We start from the raw sequence: 22,760 nt of genomic DNA, 5'->3' as shown, positions 1-22,760 counted from the left end.
CTAGTTTGGCGGGGAGGAAACAAGAAGAAAAAAATTCTGAACCCCAGAAGCCAGAACAGCAAGAGGGATCTGGCTTCTGGGATAGCCTCTTGCTGTTCTGGCTTCGGGGACAGCCTGTGAAGCCTCCGCAGGGTAGCAGGTTGAAGGCACCCCGCTGCCCTGCGGAGTCTTTGCACAGCCATCCCCAAGCTAGAACAGCGAGACGGAGCGCTGCGCAGCTCTCCATCTCCCGGTTCTGGCTTTGGGCTTAGCCGCGCAGCCTGCATTCGCTCCATAAGACGCACACACATTTTCCCTTACTTTTTAGAAGGGAAAAAGTGTGTCCTATAGAGCGAAAAATATGGTAGTTATTTCCTGCCCTTCATGCTTTCAACCATAAAAAATAAGGTGGGTCCTGAAAACCTATGCCTCAATGCTGAAAGCCACTGTCATGCCACAACACTAAAATGTTTCTTGTGCCCCCTAAATGTCCATTTTTCATAATAATAATAACAATCCTCCCCCCCTTCTTTACTGATGATTCCCGTGAGTCCCCTGCTGTCATTCTGTGATGCTTGGAATACCCCACAAAAATTGTTGCTAAAAAAAACCCCAATCATTTGGTCAAGCCAACTTTGACATAGGGCCCCAGTTGACATAGTTGACCATGCGTAAGTGTGGCCCTCAGCCTTAAAAAGGTTATTTCCACCCATCTGCCCAGATAACACCCAAGCAAAGTTACAGACTGAACTGGTGCTTTCTTCTGTCTGTGTCTGTTTCTGAGAACTACTGTACTGGGTAGTTTTATTTATTTTAATTCCACTTTCATTGATAGAAATAGGCAAGTACTTTTCAGTTAAAGGTGCTCTACATGTTCAGGAAAAGCACGTAGCACAAGTTCCATAGGATTTCAGAGCAGAAGTGTGACAGCCTGTTAAAATACTCTTGTCAAAAACTCATTGCGCGTTTAAAAAGGGGGGAAACCTTTATGTACAAAAAGAAAGACTATGCTAGAATCCTTTTTCTGAATATCTCTTGGGCAGCTAGTTTTGGAATGGAACTCAAAAATGACACCACCACCCAAAAAATCTGAAATTGTGCCACTTCAGAGTGCACCACATGCTTTTCTGTGTACAGAGATTTAATCATTGTACATAGTAATTAAATACGTTTCTCTTGATATTTTCCATGGGTAATGAATTTTCTTCGGACTGACTAATTCCTCTTTACCTTAGTGCTATGGTGGAGATGATCAAAGCGATGAAACAGTAGAAGAAACAGATTTTGAGACTGAGGAAGATGACGACGACTCTGAGGATGATTATCTAAATGACGTGGAGGCCAGTGTCTTGGAAAATCCTGTTGGTGGCACAGAATTAGCTAAGGGAGGAAGCTTCCGTAAACGCAGCCTCAGTAGGGCTTCTACGAAAAGATACTCTGACAGGAAGAAGAGGAAGAGGAGGAAGAAGAAGAAAGGGAAGAAGAAGAAAGTGGTTAGTGCTAAGATTAATTCTTAACATGCCTTGTGAGAATAGCATAAAATTTAGAACAGAACATTCCATTTTGTGAAGATGGTAGATGCATTGTGTTTCTTATACATCATTCTAGACCTGAGCACTGTTTAGTTTCAGCTTTCATGAACTTCATAATCCATATGCTTTTTATTGGTGCATGTATGTTGGCTGAGGTTTAAATACAAAGTCTCTGTCTGTCAGGTGGCTGCAAGCAACACCCACGGCCGGTTGCCAGGAACGTACAAAGACAGAGAAAAGTTTCTTACCATCCGCTTTTTATTCAGTATTTACAGAGAGAGGCTTTGGAACACAGCCTCTCGGATAATGGCGTTGTCCCGAGTAATTCTCCACACACACCCTTCTCTCCCACTTCCTCATTCGTCATCAGCATCACGCCACTTAGTGGCATCTGTCTTTGAGCTCTTTGCTCTCCTACTTTTAAGGCTTGCTTGGTTCTGGAAGGTGGTGGGTCTGGAATGCTTTCTAGTGATAACGTGTCAGCCAGCTGCTGCTCCAGCTCTGCCTGCTCCTCCTCTCCCATTATTTCCCAACTTTCCCCCTCATCTTCCTCTGAGCTCTGACCTCCCTCCCTCTGGAAGGGTCAGACTGGGGAGTCGGTCTCCACCATTGCTCCTCTGCCCAGTCCCTGACACTATCACTCAGAGATAATCTTTCATTAACTCTCTACAGGGGTCAGTTTGAACGTGTGAAGGAACAAGGAGGACCATGCAGGGGATGTTCTTCCCCTAAATGATGGTGGGCCTGCTCCCTGGCTGATGCATAACCAGCATTGGTATGGTGGGGGCTGTCTAACATGTAGGGTTTTCTGGCACATGAGTGCCACCTGGAAGTGCCTTCCCTACATTCAGTCCAAATGTATCTTTGCTTTCCATGGCTGGACTCTGAACAAAGCAATTCTGCAAATTTGAAGCATAGGCCAGAGGTGGGTTCACGCAGTGCCAGCAGGAATTTATCCACCCACTTCCTGAACGACTCTTATAACAATGGAAAGTTTCCATTATTATTAAATAGGCAGTGAAAAATAAAGGCAGACCCACCCCAACCAAAGCACAAGAGAGAGGTAAAGCAGATGAGGTGAACCACTGTTTAGATCCACTGGTGTGCAGACTTGACATTCTCCATTGTGGAAACAGACTTGCTTGTCAGGTGACGAATGCCCTGGGAGTGCTCTCTTGTTTTCTTCCCCTATCGCATCTGTCTTCATGCATGGGAAGAAAAAATAGGGGGGGGGGATTGCAGAAATGGGAGACAGTCCAGTGGTGTAGAAAAAGTTGTGCAGAACAAACAAACGAGAGAGTATTGACAAGGCATAGGCAAACTTGGCCCTCCAGATGTTTTGGGACTACAACTCCCATCATCCCTAGCTAACAGGAACAGTGGTCAGGGATGATGGGAGTTGTAGTCCGAAAAACATCTGGAGGGCCGAGTTTGCCTATGCCTGGTATTGACAGATGAACAAAATATTGTTTCACAGTAGGCAAAGTGGAAGAAGGGATGGAGTTAAGAGTGGGAAAGTGGAACTGGGAGCCAGTGAAGACTTTAAAAACACAGCCCCTGTGTAGCATTCCTGGAAGCATCCATTTTGCAAAGCTGAGAATAGATTTTCCCAGCTGGGTCTTTACCACGAGTGCCCAATTGTTAAGGTTCTACTCTTGTTTTGAATGTATTTGTGTTTTTAACTGTTTTAAATAATCTTTTGAGTAAATCTCCTTGAGACGATGGTTTAAAAGGTAATTAATATATCCATTGATGCGGGTGGCGCTGTGGGTAAAACCTCAGTGCCTAGGACTTGCTGATCGTAAGGTCGGCGGTTCGAATCCCCGCGGCGGGGTGAGCTCCCGCCGTTCGGTCCCAGCTCCTGCCCACCTAGCAGTTCGAAAGCACCCCTAAGTGCAAGTAGATAAATAGGTATCGCTTTATAGCGGGAAGGTAAACGGCGTTTCCGTGTGCGGCGCTGGTGCTGGCTCGCCAGTTGCAGCTTCGCCACGCTGGCCACATGACCCGGAAGTGTCTTCGGACGGCGCCGGCCTCTTGAGCGAGATGAGCGCGCAACCCTAGAGTCGGTCACGACTGGCCCGTACGGGCAGGGGTACCTTTACCTTTTTAATATATCCATTGTAATAGTAATAATAATATGCCAAATATGGTCATGCTTCTGTCAGTATCTATCAATCTTGTGAAAAATAGCTTGTCTGAAAAACTTGCCTCATGACTTCAAGTAATATTTTCTACAAACTTGTGTGCTTGATTCTGTCTTCATATAACCTGACATAAAGATACACCTATGTCTATATCTGCAGAAAAATATATATTGGTTAAATTGCAATTTTGTACAACTCTCTGGTGGTTTTGGTAATTGGGCTTGACTGATAGACAAAGCAATTTGGAAGAGGTTTGATACACTCGTGATATTGCTTCCTAACCACTGACTTCAAGGATGGCTGTAGCTGTGTTAGACTAATGTTCTCAATTTTTACTTTTTAATTTTTAAACATTGAGATCCCTTTTTTCTGAAGAATTAAGCGGCTTACATCAAAACATGAAAATGATGAGAAATCAAAATTAAATTAAAAGACTCTTTTAAAAATCATTCATCAGAAAGGTTCATGCGTTAAAGTTGCCATTCATTATGACTGATCCACTTTGACTTTTCAGTGCCCTTTTAGATAGATTTTGACATGAGTCGGCCTTTTGTTCCATTTCCCCCCTTTGTTTTCTCCACATTTTTGAGCAATTAAAACTTTGCTGACAATCAATGGGTGTGCATAACTCAGTAAGTTTCCGTATTTAGTACATTCTGAGTTCATACTAATTTCCCAGCAATCTTCTGCTAGCATGGTTCATTGCCCAGGCAATTACATTACCCCCTTCGGTGTTCTCACCCGCTGGTGACAACTGCAATTTTCACTCTTACAGGAAGAGAAGCTCCCTGAGGTGCCTTATTCTAGAATTCTAGCCCTAAATAAGCCCGAATTCTGCTCTATAGTGTTTGGAATCATTGCTGCTGCCATTGGAGGTGGCGTCACGCCTGCATTTGCTGTTCTGTTCGGTAAAATAATTGGGGTAAGTTTAGAAGCTTATACTTCAGCCTCTACAAAAACCTTTTGCTTCCACTTTCCATTATCTTTAATAATAATAATAATAATAATAATAATAATAATAATAATAATAATAATAAATAATAATAAATTTTATTTATACCCCGCCCTCCCCAGGGCAGCTAACAACCAATAATAAAAACAAGTTGATTAAAATACAATTTAAAAAACAAGTTTATAATACAACATTAAAACATTAAGATGCAGCCTCTTCACAGGAGGAGAAAGGAAAAAAGAAAGAGGGGGGAGGGAATCAAACTGATTCTAAGCCAAAGGCCAGGCAGAACAACTCTCTCTTACAGGCCCTGCAGAAAGAAATCAGAAGATGTTACCCTCTTCTCAGTTCATTGAAAACAAAGAAATTCAGTGTGTCATTGGTTGGTTTTCCATAATGACATCTGGTCCAAATGCCTTTAGAATAAGGATACTTTGCCAGCACCTTTTGCTCTCAACCAGTGCATACTTTTAAAAAACACATTCTAGATAATTTAAAAGCCTGAAAGATTTAATGCCAATATGCGTTAAATATTGGGCAACTGTGGGGGCAGCCTATGGGGCTATGGAGCTGCCCTCCTGCCACTGGCCTCGCTACAGCTTACTCGTCTGGGAGCAGTAGAGAGGTTGGGGCTGCAAGAGTACTGGATAGGCTCTGCCAGTGCAGCCCAGTTTGATTCACGTAAGCTACAGTGACTCTGGTGTCAGGTCAGGAGCGTAGCTTTCAGTCTTCCCCACTGTATGCCTTTTTACAGGCCAACTAGAAATAGCGTATTTTTCTGTGTATAAGATGAGGTTTTTATCTTTATAAATTATGTTAAAAATTGGGGGTCATGTTATACACAGATAGTGCAGAGGGGGGACGGGCGATTAGTTGCAGCCATGAGCAGGAGATTGTCAGCAGCTGTTGGACGGTTGATTGGTGGCTGCGGCAAGGGCTGTTGTTGATTGGCTGCCCCTGCGTCAATTGGGCAGGCGAATGGCGGCTTTTGCTTTGCTTGCTATTTTCAGCGTTGGTCCTTAACAACTCTTGACAGTCTCCCCCCATTTTCTTAATTTGGAGTCCCCACAAACATGTGTTATACACGGAAAAATACAGTACATAAGTTGGCTTTCTGATTTGGACATATTTGGCCAGTTTAAAAAGATCTTGCCTGGCTTCCAGTTTGTTTCCAATCAGAATTCAAAATGCATATAACATTTTAAAGCCCTAGGTAGCTTTAAAGGGCAGTTCCATCCATATTAATCTTTCCAGTCTTCTAACACTTGGAGAGTCTCTTCTCTCAGGGTCTCTGCCTTTTGAAGTGGAGGACGGGCCTCTTCAGTGATGGCTCTCTTCTCCCAGGCCTTTGGCTAACTAAACAAACTATGGTCTTTTAAACTGGCGGGCTGGGGGTATTGTTTTTGTTTGTTACCATGTTATGTATTTTTTTATTATTATATTGTAAATCACCCTGTGATCCTCGGGTGACAGGCAGTGTAGAAAATAAATAAATGATTTTCTAGTACTGGTGACTATCTCTGTGCTTTGTAACCCAGGCTTTCCAAGAAACAGACGAAGTCAAGAAAAGCCAAAAAACGGTGTTGTTTTCTCTTATGTTTCTTTTGTTGGGAGTGATCAGCTTAATAACATATGTTGTCCAGGTAAGGACTATCCTAAGGCCTACTTAATAATAGTAATAATAGTAGTAGTAGTAGTAATAATAATAATAATAATATCAGAATGGCGCAGCGGATTGCTGAAATTTGTGAGACCATGATAACGTACCAATTCACTCAGAAAATTCAAGCAAAACAAGGAATCCCTGTCCCCACTCCCCAGCAAAAAATAAATAAATGGTGTTGAGGCACCATGGTTTTCATTTATTTAAGATATAGAAGCCCTCAAGCTTCTGGGCACATTTCAATCAAATAATGATGCATGATTACTGTAAACTCTGATTGTAATGGGATCCATGGCAGTCCAGAACTGGGGTTGGGGTACAAGATGGTGAGAGCAGGATCCTACCACCTACTTCTATGAGCTTCTGTGCCCCAGTGATCTAAAACTGATATTGCAAAGGCAACAGTTGGATTGGGCTGTAGCTTTATAAATGGAGGGAGGAGCTGCTGTCACTCAGAAATGCAACCACTGCAGTGCATTCAGTATGATAAGAACACCAAATGTAAATAAAATGGGGTGAGGTGGTGGGGAAAAGAATATTTAGGACCGATGGTGCAGCAACCTATGTTCCTGGTAGCCAGTAGCACCAAGGAAGAAGTTGATTGTTGCAGTTTCAGGAAGGTAGTTTCTCCTATCTGACTACTTAATTTTACGCATGTTTTGCCATTCCTGCTCATGACCCCTCTTGTTACTGCATTTCTCAGACCAACATCTAGTCCCCCTCTGCCCCCTGGACCTTGGGACTAGAAAGGTGGACCTTCATAATCAGTACTCAAAATTTGTGGGTGTTATGCTTATAGGACACTTTATCAGTGTCTTAATTAGAGGAGCAAGCTTGAAAAGGCAAAAGGGTGACTAGTTTTGCAAATTGGCCTTATTCCTATTCTAGAAGCACTGGAATGGAAATACAGTGTGTGTTGTAATGAGGACAGCTTGGTTCTTGTTCAACTAACAGAAAAATGTTGGCCCCCAGCAAACTTTCCTCAACTTAGCTTAACAAATGGAAAAATACCAAAACATACTGTAGGATTTCTATTGAGCTTCTGTATTAGTAAATAGCTTCAACTCTTCCAGCGCTTTAGTCTATAGCTCGTCAGTCTTAAAAATGTTATGGCATTGTACAGGTAAATAAAATCTAAATGCTTTATGTTTACATTTTTCAGGGATTCATGTTTGGGAGGTCTGGGGAAGCTCTGACTATGAGGTTGCGATCACTTTCATTCAAAGCATTGCTTCAACAGGTAACACCAACAGATACAGGAAAAAGGGGAGCAATTTTGTGGGTGGGTCTGGGATGTGGTCCATTGTCTTCAGGGGCAGTCTCTAGTCTCCATGCTGAAGGCCAAGTAGGGAAGCCTCAAGTCGTTATACAAAAGATTGCGGGAACGTAGGAAGTTGACCTGCTGAGTCAGACCATCTAGCTCAGTGTTGTCTCCACTGATGGCCACAGCTCTGGCTTGGAGATGCCAAAGATTCAGCCCGAGGCAAAACCTGTGCTCGGTCACAGAGCTACAATCCCTCCCAACTTCTTAAGGGTTTCTTTTTTAAAAAAAAAAAACTATCACGTACTTCAAAAGCTTCATAGGCTGCTTTGAGCCATGACAATATCCATTTGCAAAGGCAAAAATTATCTGTTTTGTTTTCAGGAAATTGGATGGTTTGATGACCATAACAACGGCATCGGAGTTTTGCTAACCCGGCTTGCGACAGATGCTTCTCAAGTCAAAGGAGTATGCTTTCCATTTATTTAGGGGTTTTTTTAAAAAAAAATAGAATTGAAATTTAAATTGCAGTGATTTCAAAAAGAAGCTTTTGTGGAAAGAGCATAATGAATCTACTTTTGAAACTGCATGGCATTTAATGTACCACACTGACAGTGGGTTGTATCAAGTACTGGTCATACTCAGAGTAGAAATTAATGGATATGACTAACTTGGGTTCATAAATTTCAAAGAGTCTGCTCTGAATGAAATTGAACAGTACACAACTCATTGTCTTTAATTTGTGGCTGCTATTGATGATTCAGCTTGCTATAAGCTTGACTTCTGTACATGTAGCTTGTTGAATATAATGCACACCTCAGGGCATTTGGTTGGTTAAGAGTGAGAGAGGTCAGTCTAGAGAGAATCTCCTGCAGTCGCTTAAATGTTGTTTGACAGAGATGTCTCTGGATGATTTATTTCAGCACTATGACATTGGGTTGCAGGTATAATTGTGCCAACTAGCCTACTAGATTTGTAGCATCTCATGCTGACATCATGTTGGCATAGAGACTCTTACAAGGTGCCTTTGCAAAAATCCTGATGAATCATTCTAACTAACAAAGAGGAATTTTGTGAGGACTGTTAAATGGCTTTTCAAAACTTTTAGGAACATGACTTGGCAAGAGCAGGGCTGCTGTATTGGTTGAAGCTAAAGAGAGATTAAATATGTGCATTGTGCCTTCTTAGTTAAACTCCCAAGTATAATTGTGACTCACTTGCTATTTTAGGAAGACAATGGCTAGCCATATGCAGAGTTAGACCCACTAATGAACATGATTAACTTGCATGTGTGTTTGCAATTAATTCTTTAATGAGGTTAACTTCCAACGTGTTGTCTTTTGTTTTTGTTATTTCTAGGCTACTGGAAGTCGGCTGGCCTTATTAACCTCAACGATCTTTACACTCTTGACAGCTATTATTATTGCTTTTGTGCATGGTTGGCAATTAACATTGCTCATCCTGGCCTGTATTCCACTCGTTATGATAGCCCATGTTATACGACTGAAATCAGTGACCGGCCATGCGTCAAAGGATCAAAAAGCCCTCGAGGAAGCTGGAAGAGTGAGTTCTATATAGTTAAAACATGTGGTTCTGATTAGATCTGTGGCAGTGAGAGAAGGGAAAATTTCCAACACGGCTCTTAACTTTTATTCCTGTCCACTGATGCCTATCCCAGAAGCCCTTGGTTGGTTTGTTGATTGGCTTATTCAAAATATTTCTATATCATCAAGTTTTCAACACTGTAAAAGGATGAACACTGATTTAAAACACACTCCACTAAAGCCAACCATTAAAACAGTTGATGTGAATACCCTCAGAATCTATACAGGGTTCATTCAATTACAGTCGTACCTTGGTTTTCAAACAGCTTAGTTCTCAAACGTTTTGGCTCCTGAATGCCACAAACCCGTAAGTGACTGTTCCGGTTTGCAAACTATTTTTGGAAGCCAAACGTCTGATGAGGCTTCTGTGGCTTCCGATTAGCTGCAGGAGCTTTCTGCAGTCAATCAGAAACCGCGCTTCAGTTTCTGAACGTTTTGGAAGTCGAACTGACTTCTGGAACAGATTCAGTTCAACTTCTGAGGTACGACTGTACATGGAACTGGAATAAGTCCCCAGCTGTATTTGAAGAAGAAGAGTTTGAATTTGATATCCCGCTTTATCGCTACCCGAAGGAGTCTCAAAGCAGCTAACATTCTCCTTTTCCCTTCCTCCCCCACAACAAACACTCTGTGAGGTGAGTGGGGCTGAGAGACTTCAGAGAAGTGTGACTAGCCCAAGGTCACCCTGCAGCTGCATGTGGGGGAGCGGGGACGCGAACCCGATTCACCAGATTACGAGTCCACCGCTCTTAACCACTATACCACACTGGCTCTCATTTGGGTGCCCTCAGGTGACAGACTGGCTCAGGCAGAATCGTGGCCGCTTTCCTGATATGACTGCTGGGATATCAATACCCACAGTGGGGACAGTGATTCCTCCACAAGGGGCTCAGCATGGTGCACTTTGGATGGTCCGGCAAGTACTTGACTGAAGGAGTAACCCTGCAGATAACCACTTCCAATATGTTACTTCAGGTTTCAAGGACACTGTCCCCAAACCCTCCGGGTGCAAGTGCCTGACTTCTGATATTGTTTCAATGCCTGGACCCTTAGTTGCACCTAGTTCAATATTGTGTGTGGCTATGAGGTTAAACATCTAATGGAGAACACCTAACCTTTAGTGAAGTCGGGATTTTCTAAAGCCTTGTACATTCCTTGTTTCCCAAATCAGATTTCAACAGAAGCTGTAGAAAATATAAGAACTGTGGTTTCATTAACAAGAGAAGACAGATTTTTTGAGAGATACATTTCAAGCGTAGAAGGTCCATACAGGTAAATTTGTATGCAAGTCTGTCGTCTTCTTCTTTGAGTTCCTGAGTTTTATTTCTTAATTACATGATTTCACAAACTAAAAATATTATTGTGCATAATTATGTTAAATTTCTGGAAGTGTGATTGAATCCACCTTGTACCATTTCCCCATACACAATTTAGATAGATAGATATCACCCCTTTAAGGTCCAAATATCTGGGGCTTGCAATGGCTTTAAACAGCTAATACCAAAATGTGCAGTTGAGTGATGTGTAAAGTCCAGTGGCTCCTGCAGAACTTTGAATACGTTGAGTTTTAGCATACAACTGCTAGACAGTCTTTTCAGCTAATAGTAGTGGTATGCCAAAACTTTGGTGCATGCAGAAATCACCATTCAAACAGTCTTATTTGTGTTCCCAGCAGTTCTGAGTTCCCATAGCGATGTGATGATGTGTCTCCCATGATCCTCTTTTAGTATTGTAATGGAAAGGGAGGAATTTCTACTTCATTTACAGCTAATTTTGCAAACGGTCTTACTGATGACACTAGAGACACTGATGAGCGTTAGCGTGATCCAAGCTGGTTTGGTATTAGTGGAGTACAAGTCTTGGTTTTAATACCGTGTCTCTCAGTGTGCAGCATGGGTGCATCTTCTTCTGCTGCCATTCTCAGCTCACCTACACAGATTGGATGGCATGCGTATCTTAATTATGAGAAAGTAAAAGTCAATAAAGAATTCACATGTCATATATTAAGAGGTGCATTATATAAAGTTTGGAACAAATATAGATCGCATCTGGAACTACAGACACCTTGGTGGATATCACCGCTGGAGGCTTATGCTATCAAAAAACTGAATATGATGACAAATTGGCTAACATATAGACAATTATTGGAAGAGGAACAATAGAAATTCAGATTAAAATTATATGAAGAGATACGGCAATATGAAATTGACAGATGGCAGTATATACAACTTAGAAGTATATTCAACTCGGATCAAAAGAAAGGATTTGCAAAAGAGGATTTGAAATTTAACGTCACAGTGATACAGAATAACAAGAAATTGTAATCACCTACACAGATTGGGCACAGTGTGTAAGTGGTGAAGACCCTTGCTTGACCAATCTTGCCCGATAACAGTGACAAGCTATTGGGCTTATGGTATTTGGATTTGTGCTACTTGCTTGTTATGCCCAACATATATAGATGAGTCATGTCCCAAGATGGGCTGGGTGTTGAGAAAATGGGTAGTATGATTCCACTACCCCCATTTGTTGAGGATTCATTTCTGCAGTGTGGTTTTTTGGTTTTAAAAGCTTTCTAGCATCTTAGGCAATGACTCTGACTTGCTTTTTTAAAATGCTTTGGGAGTAGAAGCTATACTGTTCCTTTTATTTCATGATGAATTGTGACTCTTTAATTGGCTTTCTCCTTTAACAGGGACTCTCTGAAGAAGGCTCCCCTTCATGGAGTTACATATGGAATAGCCCAGTGTTTCAACTTTTTTATAAATGCCGCTGTCTTCAGATTCGGAGCGTGGCTTATTGCCCATTGTTTAATGAACTTCGAGCAACTTTTTATGTGAGTGTGTCTTCTGTATTTTGTAAGAACTAGGCAATGAACTCAAAACATAAACTGATTTTAAATACTAATGTGAAAATCTATATACATAAATATGTATATCTATCAAAATGTTTCCTGACGCCTTCTGATCTGCAAGAGACTGTGACAGAGGAGGAGCAAGCGACAAAGTTCCATCCTGCCCTCACTTGCAGTTTGGACAAAGGGTGGGAGTCCCACATTAAAGTTTCCCAAATGTTGAGTGTTATGTGTGAATAACTACAAGTGTGCAGATCAATTATTGGTGCAATCAGGTGCATAAATTGTATACTCGTTGAATAAAACATCTCTGATTCAACTTGAGCATTGTTATAATAGTCTTTTGCTTAGTTATACTTGTATAGATTCTCATTGCAATTATGTGTGTGTGTACTCAAAAGTAGTCCAAAGTGTGTATATGTTTGCAGTCTCAAGCATATTTTCTTAACTTAAGTAGGCTTGGATAGTCCTACAAATAATTTATCATGAATTGAATTGCAGACAATGGGTGCTCTTTTAGGCTTGCTCTTATGTATATATCGTATGTACACAATATGTACAGATACACTATTTTAGTGACAGGATAAGTGTGTTAGAGATGTACTGTACATAGTAATATTGCAGGCCTGTTAAAAGGAGCTCACTGTATAAATCTCAGTTCTGCAAGATAAACAGTAGTTTGCAATTGAATCCAGAGATGTATGACTTCTGCTTTTCAATACAAAACATTTGCTTTTCTATGCTTCTTTGTTTTGTGTTTTACAGAGTCTTCTCTTCTGTGATTTTTGCTGCTATGAATGTTGCTCAGTCCAGTTCTCTTGCACCAGATTTTGGCAAATCAAAGGTTTCTGCACAAAGAATTTTTCAGCTTTTGGATCGGAAGCCAGTGATTGATAGCTATAGTGAAGAAGGTGAAAAATTGGTAAGACTATACAGATAGTGCTTTCAGAAATAGAATTGTTGTGCTTCTTTTATTAACAGGGCTCGGTGTAGTCTACTGGAATAAAAGAAAAGAAATATAATGCTGTTTTATTTACTGCTGTCAGCTCAGTTTCTGGTTGCTTAAAATTGGCTTTAAAAAGAAACTCCTTTATTTGAGATATGGCTTTATACATAACCCATAACATATATCTTTGTTCATTTCCCACCCTCCGCAATGTAGGTGAAATTTGACGGCAACATTGAATTCAGAGACATCCATTTTGAATATCCAACTAGAGCAGAAGTTCAAGTTTTGCAAGGACTCAGTTTAAAGGTTAACAAGGGGCAAACTCTGGCATTGGTGGGAAGCAGTGGTTGTGGCAAAAGCACCTCCATCCAGCTTCTGGAGAGATTCTACGACCCAGGATCAGGACAAGTGGTAAGCAGGGATGGACAGATCCGTCTATTTCCATTCTGTGTCAGTTTTGTATGTGTCCAAAATCATAAGTCCATTCGATCCTGTCATTTGCCATTTCTTTTAAACACACAAAAATTGCTTTTAAAATGCACATATTTTATCTGATATGCGGGTTTTTGTATTTACTTTCTCCTAAAAATACATGTTTATATATGCTACATGTCTATATATTTTTCCCAACAATAAATATAGACCATAAACTTGGTGCGTCCATTAAATTTTACGCAGGTTCAGCTGCCTATTGTTGTGTCTTTCAACTCTGCAGAAGCTCATTACAAACTTTCTGTACTTCCATTTCTACCTACAGCTTGCAGATGGCGTGGACACCAAATCTCTACATATACAGTGGCTAAGATCCAGACTTGGTCTTGTGCAACAGGAGCCTATTCTCTTTGATTGCAGTATTACAGAGAATATCCAGTATGGCGACAACAGCCGAGTTGTCAGTCAGGAAGAAGTTGAAGAAGCAGCTAAAGCAGCTAATATCCACAACTTCATAGAAAATCTCCCAGAGGTAAATGATGTCCTTACGTTTTCCAGCATTCTCTTTCTCCAGAGGAATAACTATCCTATTTTGCACAAATCCCAGTTGCATAGAAACCTACAGCTGAATCCTTTGCATGAGGGAAGGGGCTTCCTGTCTAGGGGCTTCCTCTGAGGGGGGCATGTGCTAATGGTGGACAGGGCTGGAGCCAAAATTGGGTGGTGTATCCTTTTCTCTCTCTGTCACATCTCCCCGCACTCTGGTCATTCTCTCTCCCTACCACATATATGAAATTAGGCCAAGGGCTACAGGTAGCCCACCCCAACCTTATAAAGTATGGTCAGAGATTAATTTTTAAATGCATATTTAAGGCTGCATTCCCATGCACACTTATCCTTGAGGAAGTCCTGTGGCAAGCAGTGGGTCTTGCTTCTTGCTGGTGAACCGGGTTTGCGTCTCCGCTCCTCCACATGCAGCTGCTGGGTGACCTTGGGCCAGTCACGCTTCTCTGAAGTCTCTCAGCCTCACTCACCTCACAGAGTGTTTGTTGTGGGGGAGGAAGGGAAAGGAGAATGTTAGCCGCTTTGAGACTCCTTCGGGTAGTGAAAGCGGGATATCAAATCCTTTTTCTTCCCCTGTTGAAACATCTGCACAGGATCCAGATGCACAGCCTATTAGTTTTGATAGGATGCCGAAAGGTCTAACTTGCTCTTCACAACACTCACAATGTCTGTGATCTTTTCTTTTTTAAAAACAACAACAACCTACAGAAATATAATACTCGAGTAGGTGACAAAGGAGCACAGCTTTCAGGAGGACAGAAACAAAGAATAGCCATTGCCCGTGCCCTTGTCCGAAAACCAGCAGTACTTCTTTTGGATGAAGCCACATCAGCTCTTGACACAGAAAGTGAAAAGGTTAGTCAACTTGCAGCCTTGCTTCCTGTACTGCAGCAGGGTAGGGATGAATCGAGGCTATCATTCTAAATATTATTTTTTTCTTTGCCCATGCCTGCAGATTGTCCAGAAGGCCTTGGATGAAGCTAGAAAGGGTCGGACCTGCATAGTCATTGCTCATCGGTTGTCCACGATCCAGAATTCTGACATCATAGCAGTCATCCAGAATGGCAAAGTAGTGGAACAGGGAACTCACAGCCAGCTGCTGGCCATGGGTGGATTCTATCATGCACTTGTCAATGCACAAGTACCTCATTAGCCCAGGCTGCAAAGTCTGTGGATACCAAAAAACAAAAAAAAAACCCCCTCAAATTATGCCTAAGGCAGCGTTGTACTTGAGTCTGTCAAAGAACAGTCCCCTGTACCATATGATGAAACCGCATTTCAAAATGAAGGGGTTGTATAATATAAGGAAGAGGGGAGAATCTCCTGTTCCGAGAAGAGGGAAGTCAAGTCGTCCTTTGGCATGTTTATGACCTTCAGCACCCCTGAAATAGTTCTTTGGGTCCCAATCAAGATGAAGGCTAACTGTGCCTTGTTCCTTATCGCCATCACCAGGTAATGTTCAGGAGCCTGTGAATGTGGGATGCAGGCCTGCTGGGCATCTTCATGAGAAAGGAAAGAGATTTATTTATATTTTACTTTGTTACGGAATGTTTTTGTATCATGGTGTTGATTTTACTTTTGTAATAGTAATAAAAAAAATAACTGGGAAACCCCAGTAAGAACTAATAGAATTTACTGGTAAGGTTGGAACTGACTTGAAAGCCATCAGGCCCAATGTTATGCCCCAGGGCAAAAGATTTAACTTCCACAAGATGCCAGAAGCAGAGAAGTAGTTCTAACGTGGTGGAAACAGCTAAAAGTGCCTGCAGAACGTTTCTTTGCTGATTGACCAAGTGAGCCCATTCATAAATTTCAGGGAAATATATATTTTTAAAGCTATTTTCTGAACACTATATCCAGCATACAAGTTTTTCCTCACCCCATTTTATCTGCACAGCAATCATGAGAGAAAGAGCAGCTGGGCTCACAGTCGTCCACTGAGCTTCATAGCTGTGTGGGGTTTAAACCAAGGGCCTTCTCAAACCCTAGGTGGTTTCACCATGCTAACTTTTTCTGTAGGGTCAGTATCAGCACTGCATGAAGGAAACTTGAAATTCAAATTTAGCAACACTGCAAAGTCTACATTTACTGCAGTTTACAGATCTTCACTATACAAATGACACCTTGTTTATTTTCTCGAGCGCACTTCAATTAGAAATATATATACTTTTTTCAGTTTTATTGTCATCTTTGCCCCACATGTCATGGGGATAAAATACAACACAAAACAATTCCTGCCAATTTTTTAAATTATCTTTTCAACTAGCCCAAACACAAATAGGGCATGTCCTCATCTTTCTTCCACATGGGATTTTAAACATCCCAGGAAGTAAAAAAGCTTTTTAATTCAATGGCACTAAGGGAAGTGAAATGTTCTCTCTTCATCTGTGGTTGGCTGTCAACAGCGGTTGCCACACTGGTTTCAACAAATGAAGATGCAAGGTAGTTGAAACAGTCAAAACTTCATTTTACATATGCATTTATATATTTTAAGAGGATACCTTCAAAATGAGAAATCGGTTTAAGTGCCCATTTTCAAGCTGTTCTTTCAAAATTCCATAGTTTTTTAAAAATCTGGTCAGAGATAATATACAGTATACATTGCTTATTGGGGGGGCAGGGATTCAGGGACCAGCAATGTTGACTTAAAACTCTAACATTTAGGTAGGCTATGTACCCCTCCATTTTTGAGACAGCAAAGCATTTGTTAGGGTTGCCATATTTCAAGAAGTAAAAACCAGGGTCCCCCAAATGTTGTTGAGCTTTTTTATGAAAACCCCAAAGTTGTGGTTTTGGGGTTTTTACAAAAACACACAAAAAACCACCCACGATTTTTCGATTGATTTGCCTTTTAAATCCTAGACATATGGCAGCCCTACCTCCTGAGCCCCATCTCAAATTAGCACTCTGTTTTGCTTTTCTTCCCATAGAGACAGCATCATCTTGAAAATGTACTAGCCTTCATACATAATGGTGGTTTGTGACTGACCTGTAAGTCACCTCAGCATCCACAGTTTGACCACTGCACTCCTGCCAAAAAACTGCACCAGACCCCCTTGAGTGAAGACAAAATTTGGCACACACACCCCCCAAAAAAATCTCTTAGTTTTCACAATTTATTGTGGTAAAGTTGCTTTTTTATGGATCTTCATAGTAGATACCCATATAAATATAGGTTTGTTGTTGTTATTTTGCTCCCCCTTGGCTTGGCGCCTTGTGGAGGAGAACTGCCTGTACTGCCCTAATCCAGCTCCAGCCCCACTTGTAGTTTCTAGAGGGGTTATTATAACAGACAAGGAAGATGGGTGGAGAAAAATAGCTTGGATTGTATGTGGTGTGGTGATCTTTCACTTCTGGCCCTGAGAAGACTTTGGTATGCATCCCCAGGCTAGAAACCATTACATTACAGATATGCAGCTCTTAGATTGTCACGATGACCCATCATTTTGTGAACTTCTGCAGGGTTATGAAGATTGAGAAATATGAGGAACTTTGTATGCTTCCAGCATACAGGACTCGGGTGTTGCTAAACGTAAGGGGGGGGATTTACTTCTGTAACCTGTTTGTGCACACTGCCCTCTTGATCCAGATTCAGTCGCCTGCAGGGGATGCAGAAATGATCAATGAATTACCGTAGGTGCATTAGGCATGAACTGGCAGGTCTGGTTTTGCAGGTCAATTAGTGACTTTACAATATCTGAATTTAAAACAGAAGGAAGACTTATTCTTCAAACCCGAAGCCACTATCACCATTTTCATTAGTCACTAATGAGTGTGAGTGGGAGAAAGGTTAATTTGCTGGTGTAAGCTGGTCTCAGACTTGAACTTTAGCAGCCGAAATGAATCATTCCATGTGCTGATTCGCAATGCTTAATTCAGAGACTAAAATTCATTTTTAAAAATGAGCCTTGAAGAAAGATAGAGCAACATAAAAGAAAATGTAATATGGTGCTTAAAATATCATATGGATTAAGATATGCATGTGAGATTTTAAGTATTTTAAGTATTACATTTTATGTTGCTCTATCTTTTTTCAAGGCAGTGGAAAGACACTAACTCTTATGCTAGGGTATGAAATGGCAGGCCTAGGATTCTCAGGCTATTACTATGACTGTTTTGCCAATGTAGTTATGATGCATAGAGCATTTGTGTGCAAAACAGTCATAGTAATAGCATGAGAATCCTAGGTTGCCATTTCCTACCCTAGAGGAAGAGTTGGTGTCTTTCCACTGTCCTCCAGCCTACCTAGTTTGTAAAAGAATTTTGAAATTTCCTGGCATTTTTGAATAAAACTCATTGTTACCCAGAGTGTGTGTGTGTGATGAACAGCAGGTACATGTGGGGAGAGTGTTAAGATAGGAGGGTGTGAAAGTGTCTCTGCACATCTTTTTAAATTGATCAGGGACTGGACCAGATTTTCCCCTCTTTTCCATCAATGTCATTATTCACAAAGGTAAAGCCATGTAAGATGTATCTTTAGGAGAAAGCGTAACTAGGACTCCTGGTGTCTGGTAGTTCTTTACTTAAGTCACTTTGGCACATTCCATCATATTCTTCCAAATAACCCAGTAACGTTTTGATTCCACATTTGCTAAGATGCCCCATTCTTCTTTTTAGCATCTTCTTAGGTATGATGTTTTCTTTAACCTTAGCGCTGCGTTCTTAGGATCGCCCAAGAGGCCAGCGTCTCAGGTACCATCACTGTGATTCAATAAAACCCCCAAGCGGCTTGCACAAAGTTGAACTTTTCTTTATCATCATCTGTTTCTGGTTTGTTGTGGTTGCCCTTATGTTTGCTGAAGTTAGTGGTTGCTTGGATGTAACAGGACCATGGGCATAGGCAAGAGAGGCAGCTGACCCCACCCCCATCAAGTAAGTAGATAAAAATACTTAACAGACCAGTTCCATTGCAGATAACTAGGTTCTGCCTCCCTAGCATAATGCCTGCCCCCCCCCCAAAAAAATAGATCCTGGCTACGCCCATGAGCAGGGCCCAGATTAACAAGAGAGAAAAAGACAGGGAGGGAATGGCTTCACCCACTACCAACTCTGGCCACCTCTCCAGAATGTACCACACACACACACACACACACACACACACACACGTGCACCCACCACCCTCATGTAACTCTCAGTGTGCAAAGGAAGGTAACTAAGGGTTAGTTAGTGCTGGGAACATCCCGCACTATGGGTTATATTCTTCTAGTCTGTCTGCAACTGTAGAACATGAAAAGGGTAATATTACTCCATTATCTCTTAGCTCCTGGCTAGGGCAAAAAGAGCTCCAGGTGCAGATGTTAAATTGAACACAAGTTGCTTGCCTCATTTGTCCCCCAGTTCCATTCAACGCAAAACATGAGCTGCAAAAACATTTCCACTCTAGCTTCCCTTGCACAAAATGGCAATAACAACCAGTCGGATTTCCATCTGACCAGGACAAATCATACCTGAATTGGAGAACGATATTTTAACCAAGGTTTGGACTTTAAAGGTGCAGGCAGATTATAAATAAATCTAGTATTTCTGTTGATCTAATTCAAAAATCTTTGAATTGCATCTGAAAGTAACTCCTATAATTGCCAGGTGAACTGAATGTGAATTAATTTCCTTTTGCAGTGGAACTTGAGGTGGTTTTAAAAATTCAGTTTCAATTCAGCTTTAAGTTTAATTCAATAATTTCTGTATATATGGGTTTCGTCACACTTAACTCTGATTCTGGCAATTGCATTTACCATTTTCATCTGTCCGAAAAGCTGTTTAAGCTTAAAGTTTGTAATTGTTGGAGGAAATAAAGCAATTGTCCACCTTACCCTATACGTTTTGATTCTTATTTTGCTCTTAGTATATTTTATACTTTAGCAGAGCTGGCTGTATAATTCTGAAGGCTGAAGAAAAAATGCCGAGGAACATGTGAATGAATTTTAAATTGAACTAGGGTGAATTTAATCCTTTTTCAAATGAACTTTCCAATCACAAAATAGATCCCCACAAAATCATGGACACTTGGTTCAGTGATACATATACTGGGCAGCATTCGCATACCTGACAGATACTCCTCATTCTCTGTTTTGTGGGGCCAACTCTACTCTTAAGTAGCTGAGGTGACCACCTCAGGCAGCAGGTGGGGAGCAGTGCCGAGAGGTTGGTAGACTGCACCTTCTAAACTAGGCAGCTGTACTTGAGTACAGTGGAAGAGCTTCTTCTGTTGCCAGTGTTGAAGAAAAACTCAGTGGGGAATCCAGTCAGCTTTTGTGTAAAAAAAAAAAAAGGCAAAGGACCCCTGGACGGTTAAGTCCAGTCAAAGGCGACTCTGGAGTTGCGTTGCTCATCTAGCTTTCAAGCCGAGGGAGCCGGTGTTTGTGCACAGGGTAATGTAGCCAGCATGACTAAACCGCTTCTGGTGCAACGGGACACCATGATGGAAACCAGAGCACACAAAAACACCGTTTACCTTCCTGCTGCAGCGGTACCTATTTATCTACTTGCATAGGTGTGCTTTCAAACTGCTAGGTTGGCAGAAGCTGGGACAGAGCAACAGGAGTTCACCCCGTCGGGGGGATTCGAACTGCCAGCCTTCTGATTGGCAAGCCCAAAAGGTCCTTTGCCTCAACCAGCAAAATGTCATGGGTCTACCCTGCCATTTTCACAAAGTCAGTAACTTGTTCAGGACAAAGGAAGCCCAAGCTCATTTTCTCCCACCCCTACAGTCACCACTTTTAAAGCTGACAATGGCATCCAGCTGTTTGGCACCAAGTCCCAATCTAGCTACACCACTTTCAGATTCTTCTTGATGCTGAGTGTAGTGACCCAGTCAAGGGAACTCCGCACATAGCAGCTGTAGTGCATGTGGTTCCTGATCTGACCAAGGGATTTGTGAAGAATTCTGCTTCTACAGTGGTACCTCTGGTTGTGAATGGGATCCGTTCCAGAGGCCCATTCGCAACCTGAAAAGCGTGCAACCTGAAGCGCCGTATCTGTGCAGGTACGTGGTGCTATTTGGTGCTTGTGCGCATGCGCAAAGCACGATTTAGTGCTTCTGCACATGCGCGAGCGGCGAACTCCGGAAGTAACCCTTTCCTGTACTTCTGGGTCACTGCGGGACGCAACCTGAAAAGACGTAACCTGAAGCGTCCGTAACATGAGGTATGACTGTACTTACAAATCATATTCTTGCTGGATTCGGACAAAGGGCTGCATTTATAAAGGGGCAGAGGAAGAAGGTGCAGTAGGGGCAGTCTGCCCCGGGTGTCACCACTGAGGGGGGTCACAAAATGCCGGGTGGCACTCACCGCGGGGCCTGCAGCACGCCCAAGCCACACATCTCTCCTGGGAGTGACACGGTGGCTTGGGCGCCCACAGGCTCCGCGCTGCCCCAAACAGTCCGCCCACCGCCTCCCCCTCAGCTATAGGGCAGCTGAGTGGGAGGAAGCAGGCAGACTCCTCAGAGGCCCCACAGAGCGTCCTGCCCCAGTTCACCCCGCCCCGAGCGCAGAGCACGCACACCCCCCAGGTGCCCGATCGGCTTGCTCCGCCGCTGCATTTACATAAACAGCCATTCTGCAGATTTATATAGTACCCATGCACACTTAGGACTCAGCTACGTTAGTCAAAATACAGCGTTGTAAATGCGTTATAACACTGTGACACCAGATGGCGCTGTAGAGCTGAAAGCGCATCTCAGTGATATTTTCAATTGTGAACTTTACAGTGGTTTTTTGCAGATCATTTTCAGAGTGTTTTTAATAGCTGTGTAGATCTAGCCTTAGCCACAAACCCAGACCCCATTTTATTTACTGTAAATTAAATGCATATCAGAAAAGAAAAGAAAATTAAAAATGAATGGGCCACTTAGATGGTGAGCCATGTGTGATGACATCTGTGATGTGATTTATTTTTAATACTTAGTAAAAGAATTAAACTTGGAATACATGGAGTTCTGTGTAAAGAATCACATTTCAACTTTCTTATAAATCTTGCTTCTCACATGTTTTGAGACCTGAAGTGTTTTTTTCCACATGTCTCTGCCAATCCTTGACATTTCATTTTCCCCTGTATTTTTATTTTGTTTTAAACCACAGTGTGCTTGTGGTGCCTTTCATTTTACATCCTTTTCCATCAAAACATATATTTATTGTTTTATACCACTCCACTCTCTTTTCTAAGGAACTCAACACAAAACAGTTTAGAACTGCCAATCCATCTGCAAACTTAACTGGATTTCTGTGATAGTTTAAAAAAACTGTGATAGATTTTTTTAAAAAACCTGTTTGGTAGGTGGAGAATAGACATGATTACTGAAGCTGAAGCATTTTGCATTGAATAGTGACATCTAATGGCTCAAAAGAATACTTACCGAAAATCTTTAATTCTAGATGCTATTCTTGTCTGTTTTCCAAAGAGACATGCAAGATAATTAATGCATGCATCTGGTTATCTAGTTATTAGTCATCTTCCCAGTCCCCACAACTGTTCTTACACACACCCCAAGTATAAAAACCCAGCCTGTGGATTTTGAATAAAACCAGATTCAAAAGAAAATACCATGGGCATGACCCCAGCCAAAATTAAGCATGTGCTTAAACCTCTTCCGTTGAAATTAGCAGGACTTAAAAATGCTTTCATTTGGGTGGATCTTGCCAAGAAAGGTGTTTCTTCAAACTGCTTTTGGCAGGTTTAGACGCGGACACACACAGCATTTATTTTTATTTTAATCTGGATCAGAGGTCACCAACCTAAGGCCCATGGGCCAGAAGTGACTCGCGGAGGTCGTTTGACCGTCCCACGAGCTGCCCCCATGCTGAGCCACCCTTTCTCGCACTGCACTAA

The 22,760-nt window shown here is 41.9% G+C and overlaps 1 protein-coding gene across 6 annotated transcripts in view; it reads left to right on the top strand.

Moving 5' to 3' along the window:
- Window positions 1-16,382, top strand: part of ABCB5 (ATP binding cassette subfamily B member 5) — a 56,715-nt gene extending 40,333 nt beyond the window's left edge. For 4 of the 6 annotated variants that reach the window (XM_081164331.1, XM_081164333.1, XM_081164330.1 and 1 more), the window contains exons 17-29: window positions 1,215-1,472; window positions 4,431-4,577; window positions 6,146-6,250; window positions 7,433-7,510; window positions 7,916-7,999; window positions 8,891-9,094; window positions 10,307-10,407; window positions 11,831-11,971; window positions 12,755-12,911; window positions 13,152-13,349; window positions 13,696-13,902; window positions 14,643-14,789; window positions 14,890-16,382. In XM_081164331.1, the coding sequence (XP_081020457.1) occupies window positions 1,215-1,472; window positions 4,431-4,577; window positions 6,146-6,250; window positions 7,433-7,510; window positions 7,916-7,999; window positions 8,891-9,094; window positions 10,307-10,407; window positions 11,831-11,971; window positions 12,755-12,911; window positions 13,152-13,349; window positions 13,696-13,902; window positions 14,643-14,789; window positions 14,890-15,087 (2,025 nt within the window). In that variant the 3' untranslated portion in view covers window positions 15,088-16,382. The remainder of the gene's footprint in view (window positions 1-1,214; window positions 1,473-4,430; window positions 4,578-6,145; window positions 6,251-7,432; window positions 7,511-7,915; window positions 8,000-8,890; window positions 9,095-10,306; window positions 10,408-11,830; window positions 11,972-12,754; window positions 12,912-13,151; window positions 13,350-13,695; window positions 13,903-14,642; window positions 14,790-14,889) is intronic. The other 2 variants (XM_081164334.1, XM_081164335.1) reach the window with 1 other exon arrangement.
- Window positions 16,383-22,760: the final 6,378 nt, after the last annotated feature.

The sequence above is a fragment of the Podarcis bocagei genome, assembly GCF_964188305.1.
Source record: "Podarcis bocagei genome assembly, chromosome: 12".
Taxonomy (NCBI): Eukaryota; Metazoa; Chordata; class Lepidosauria; order Squamata; family Lacertidae; genus Podarcis; species Podarcis bocagei.
The sequence above is the reverse complement of the archived record's forward strand: the minus strand, read 5'-3'. Positions and strand labels throughout refer to the sequence as shown.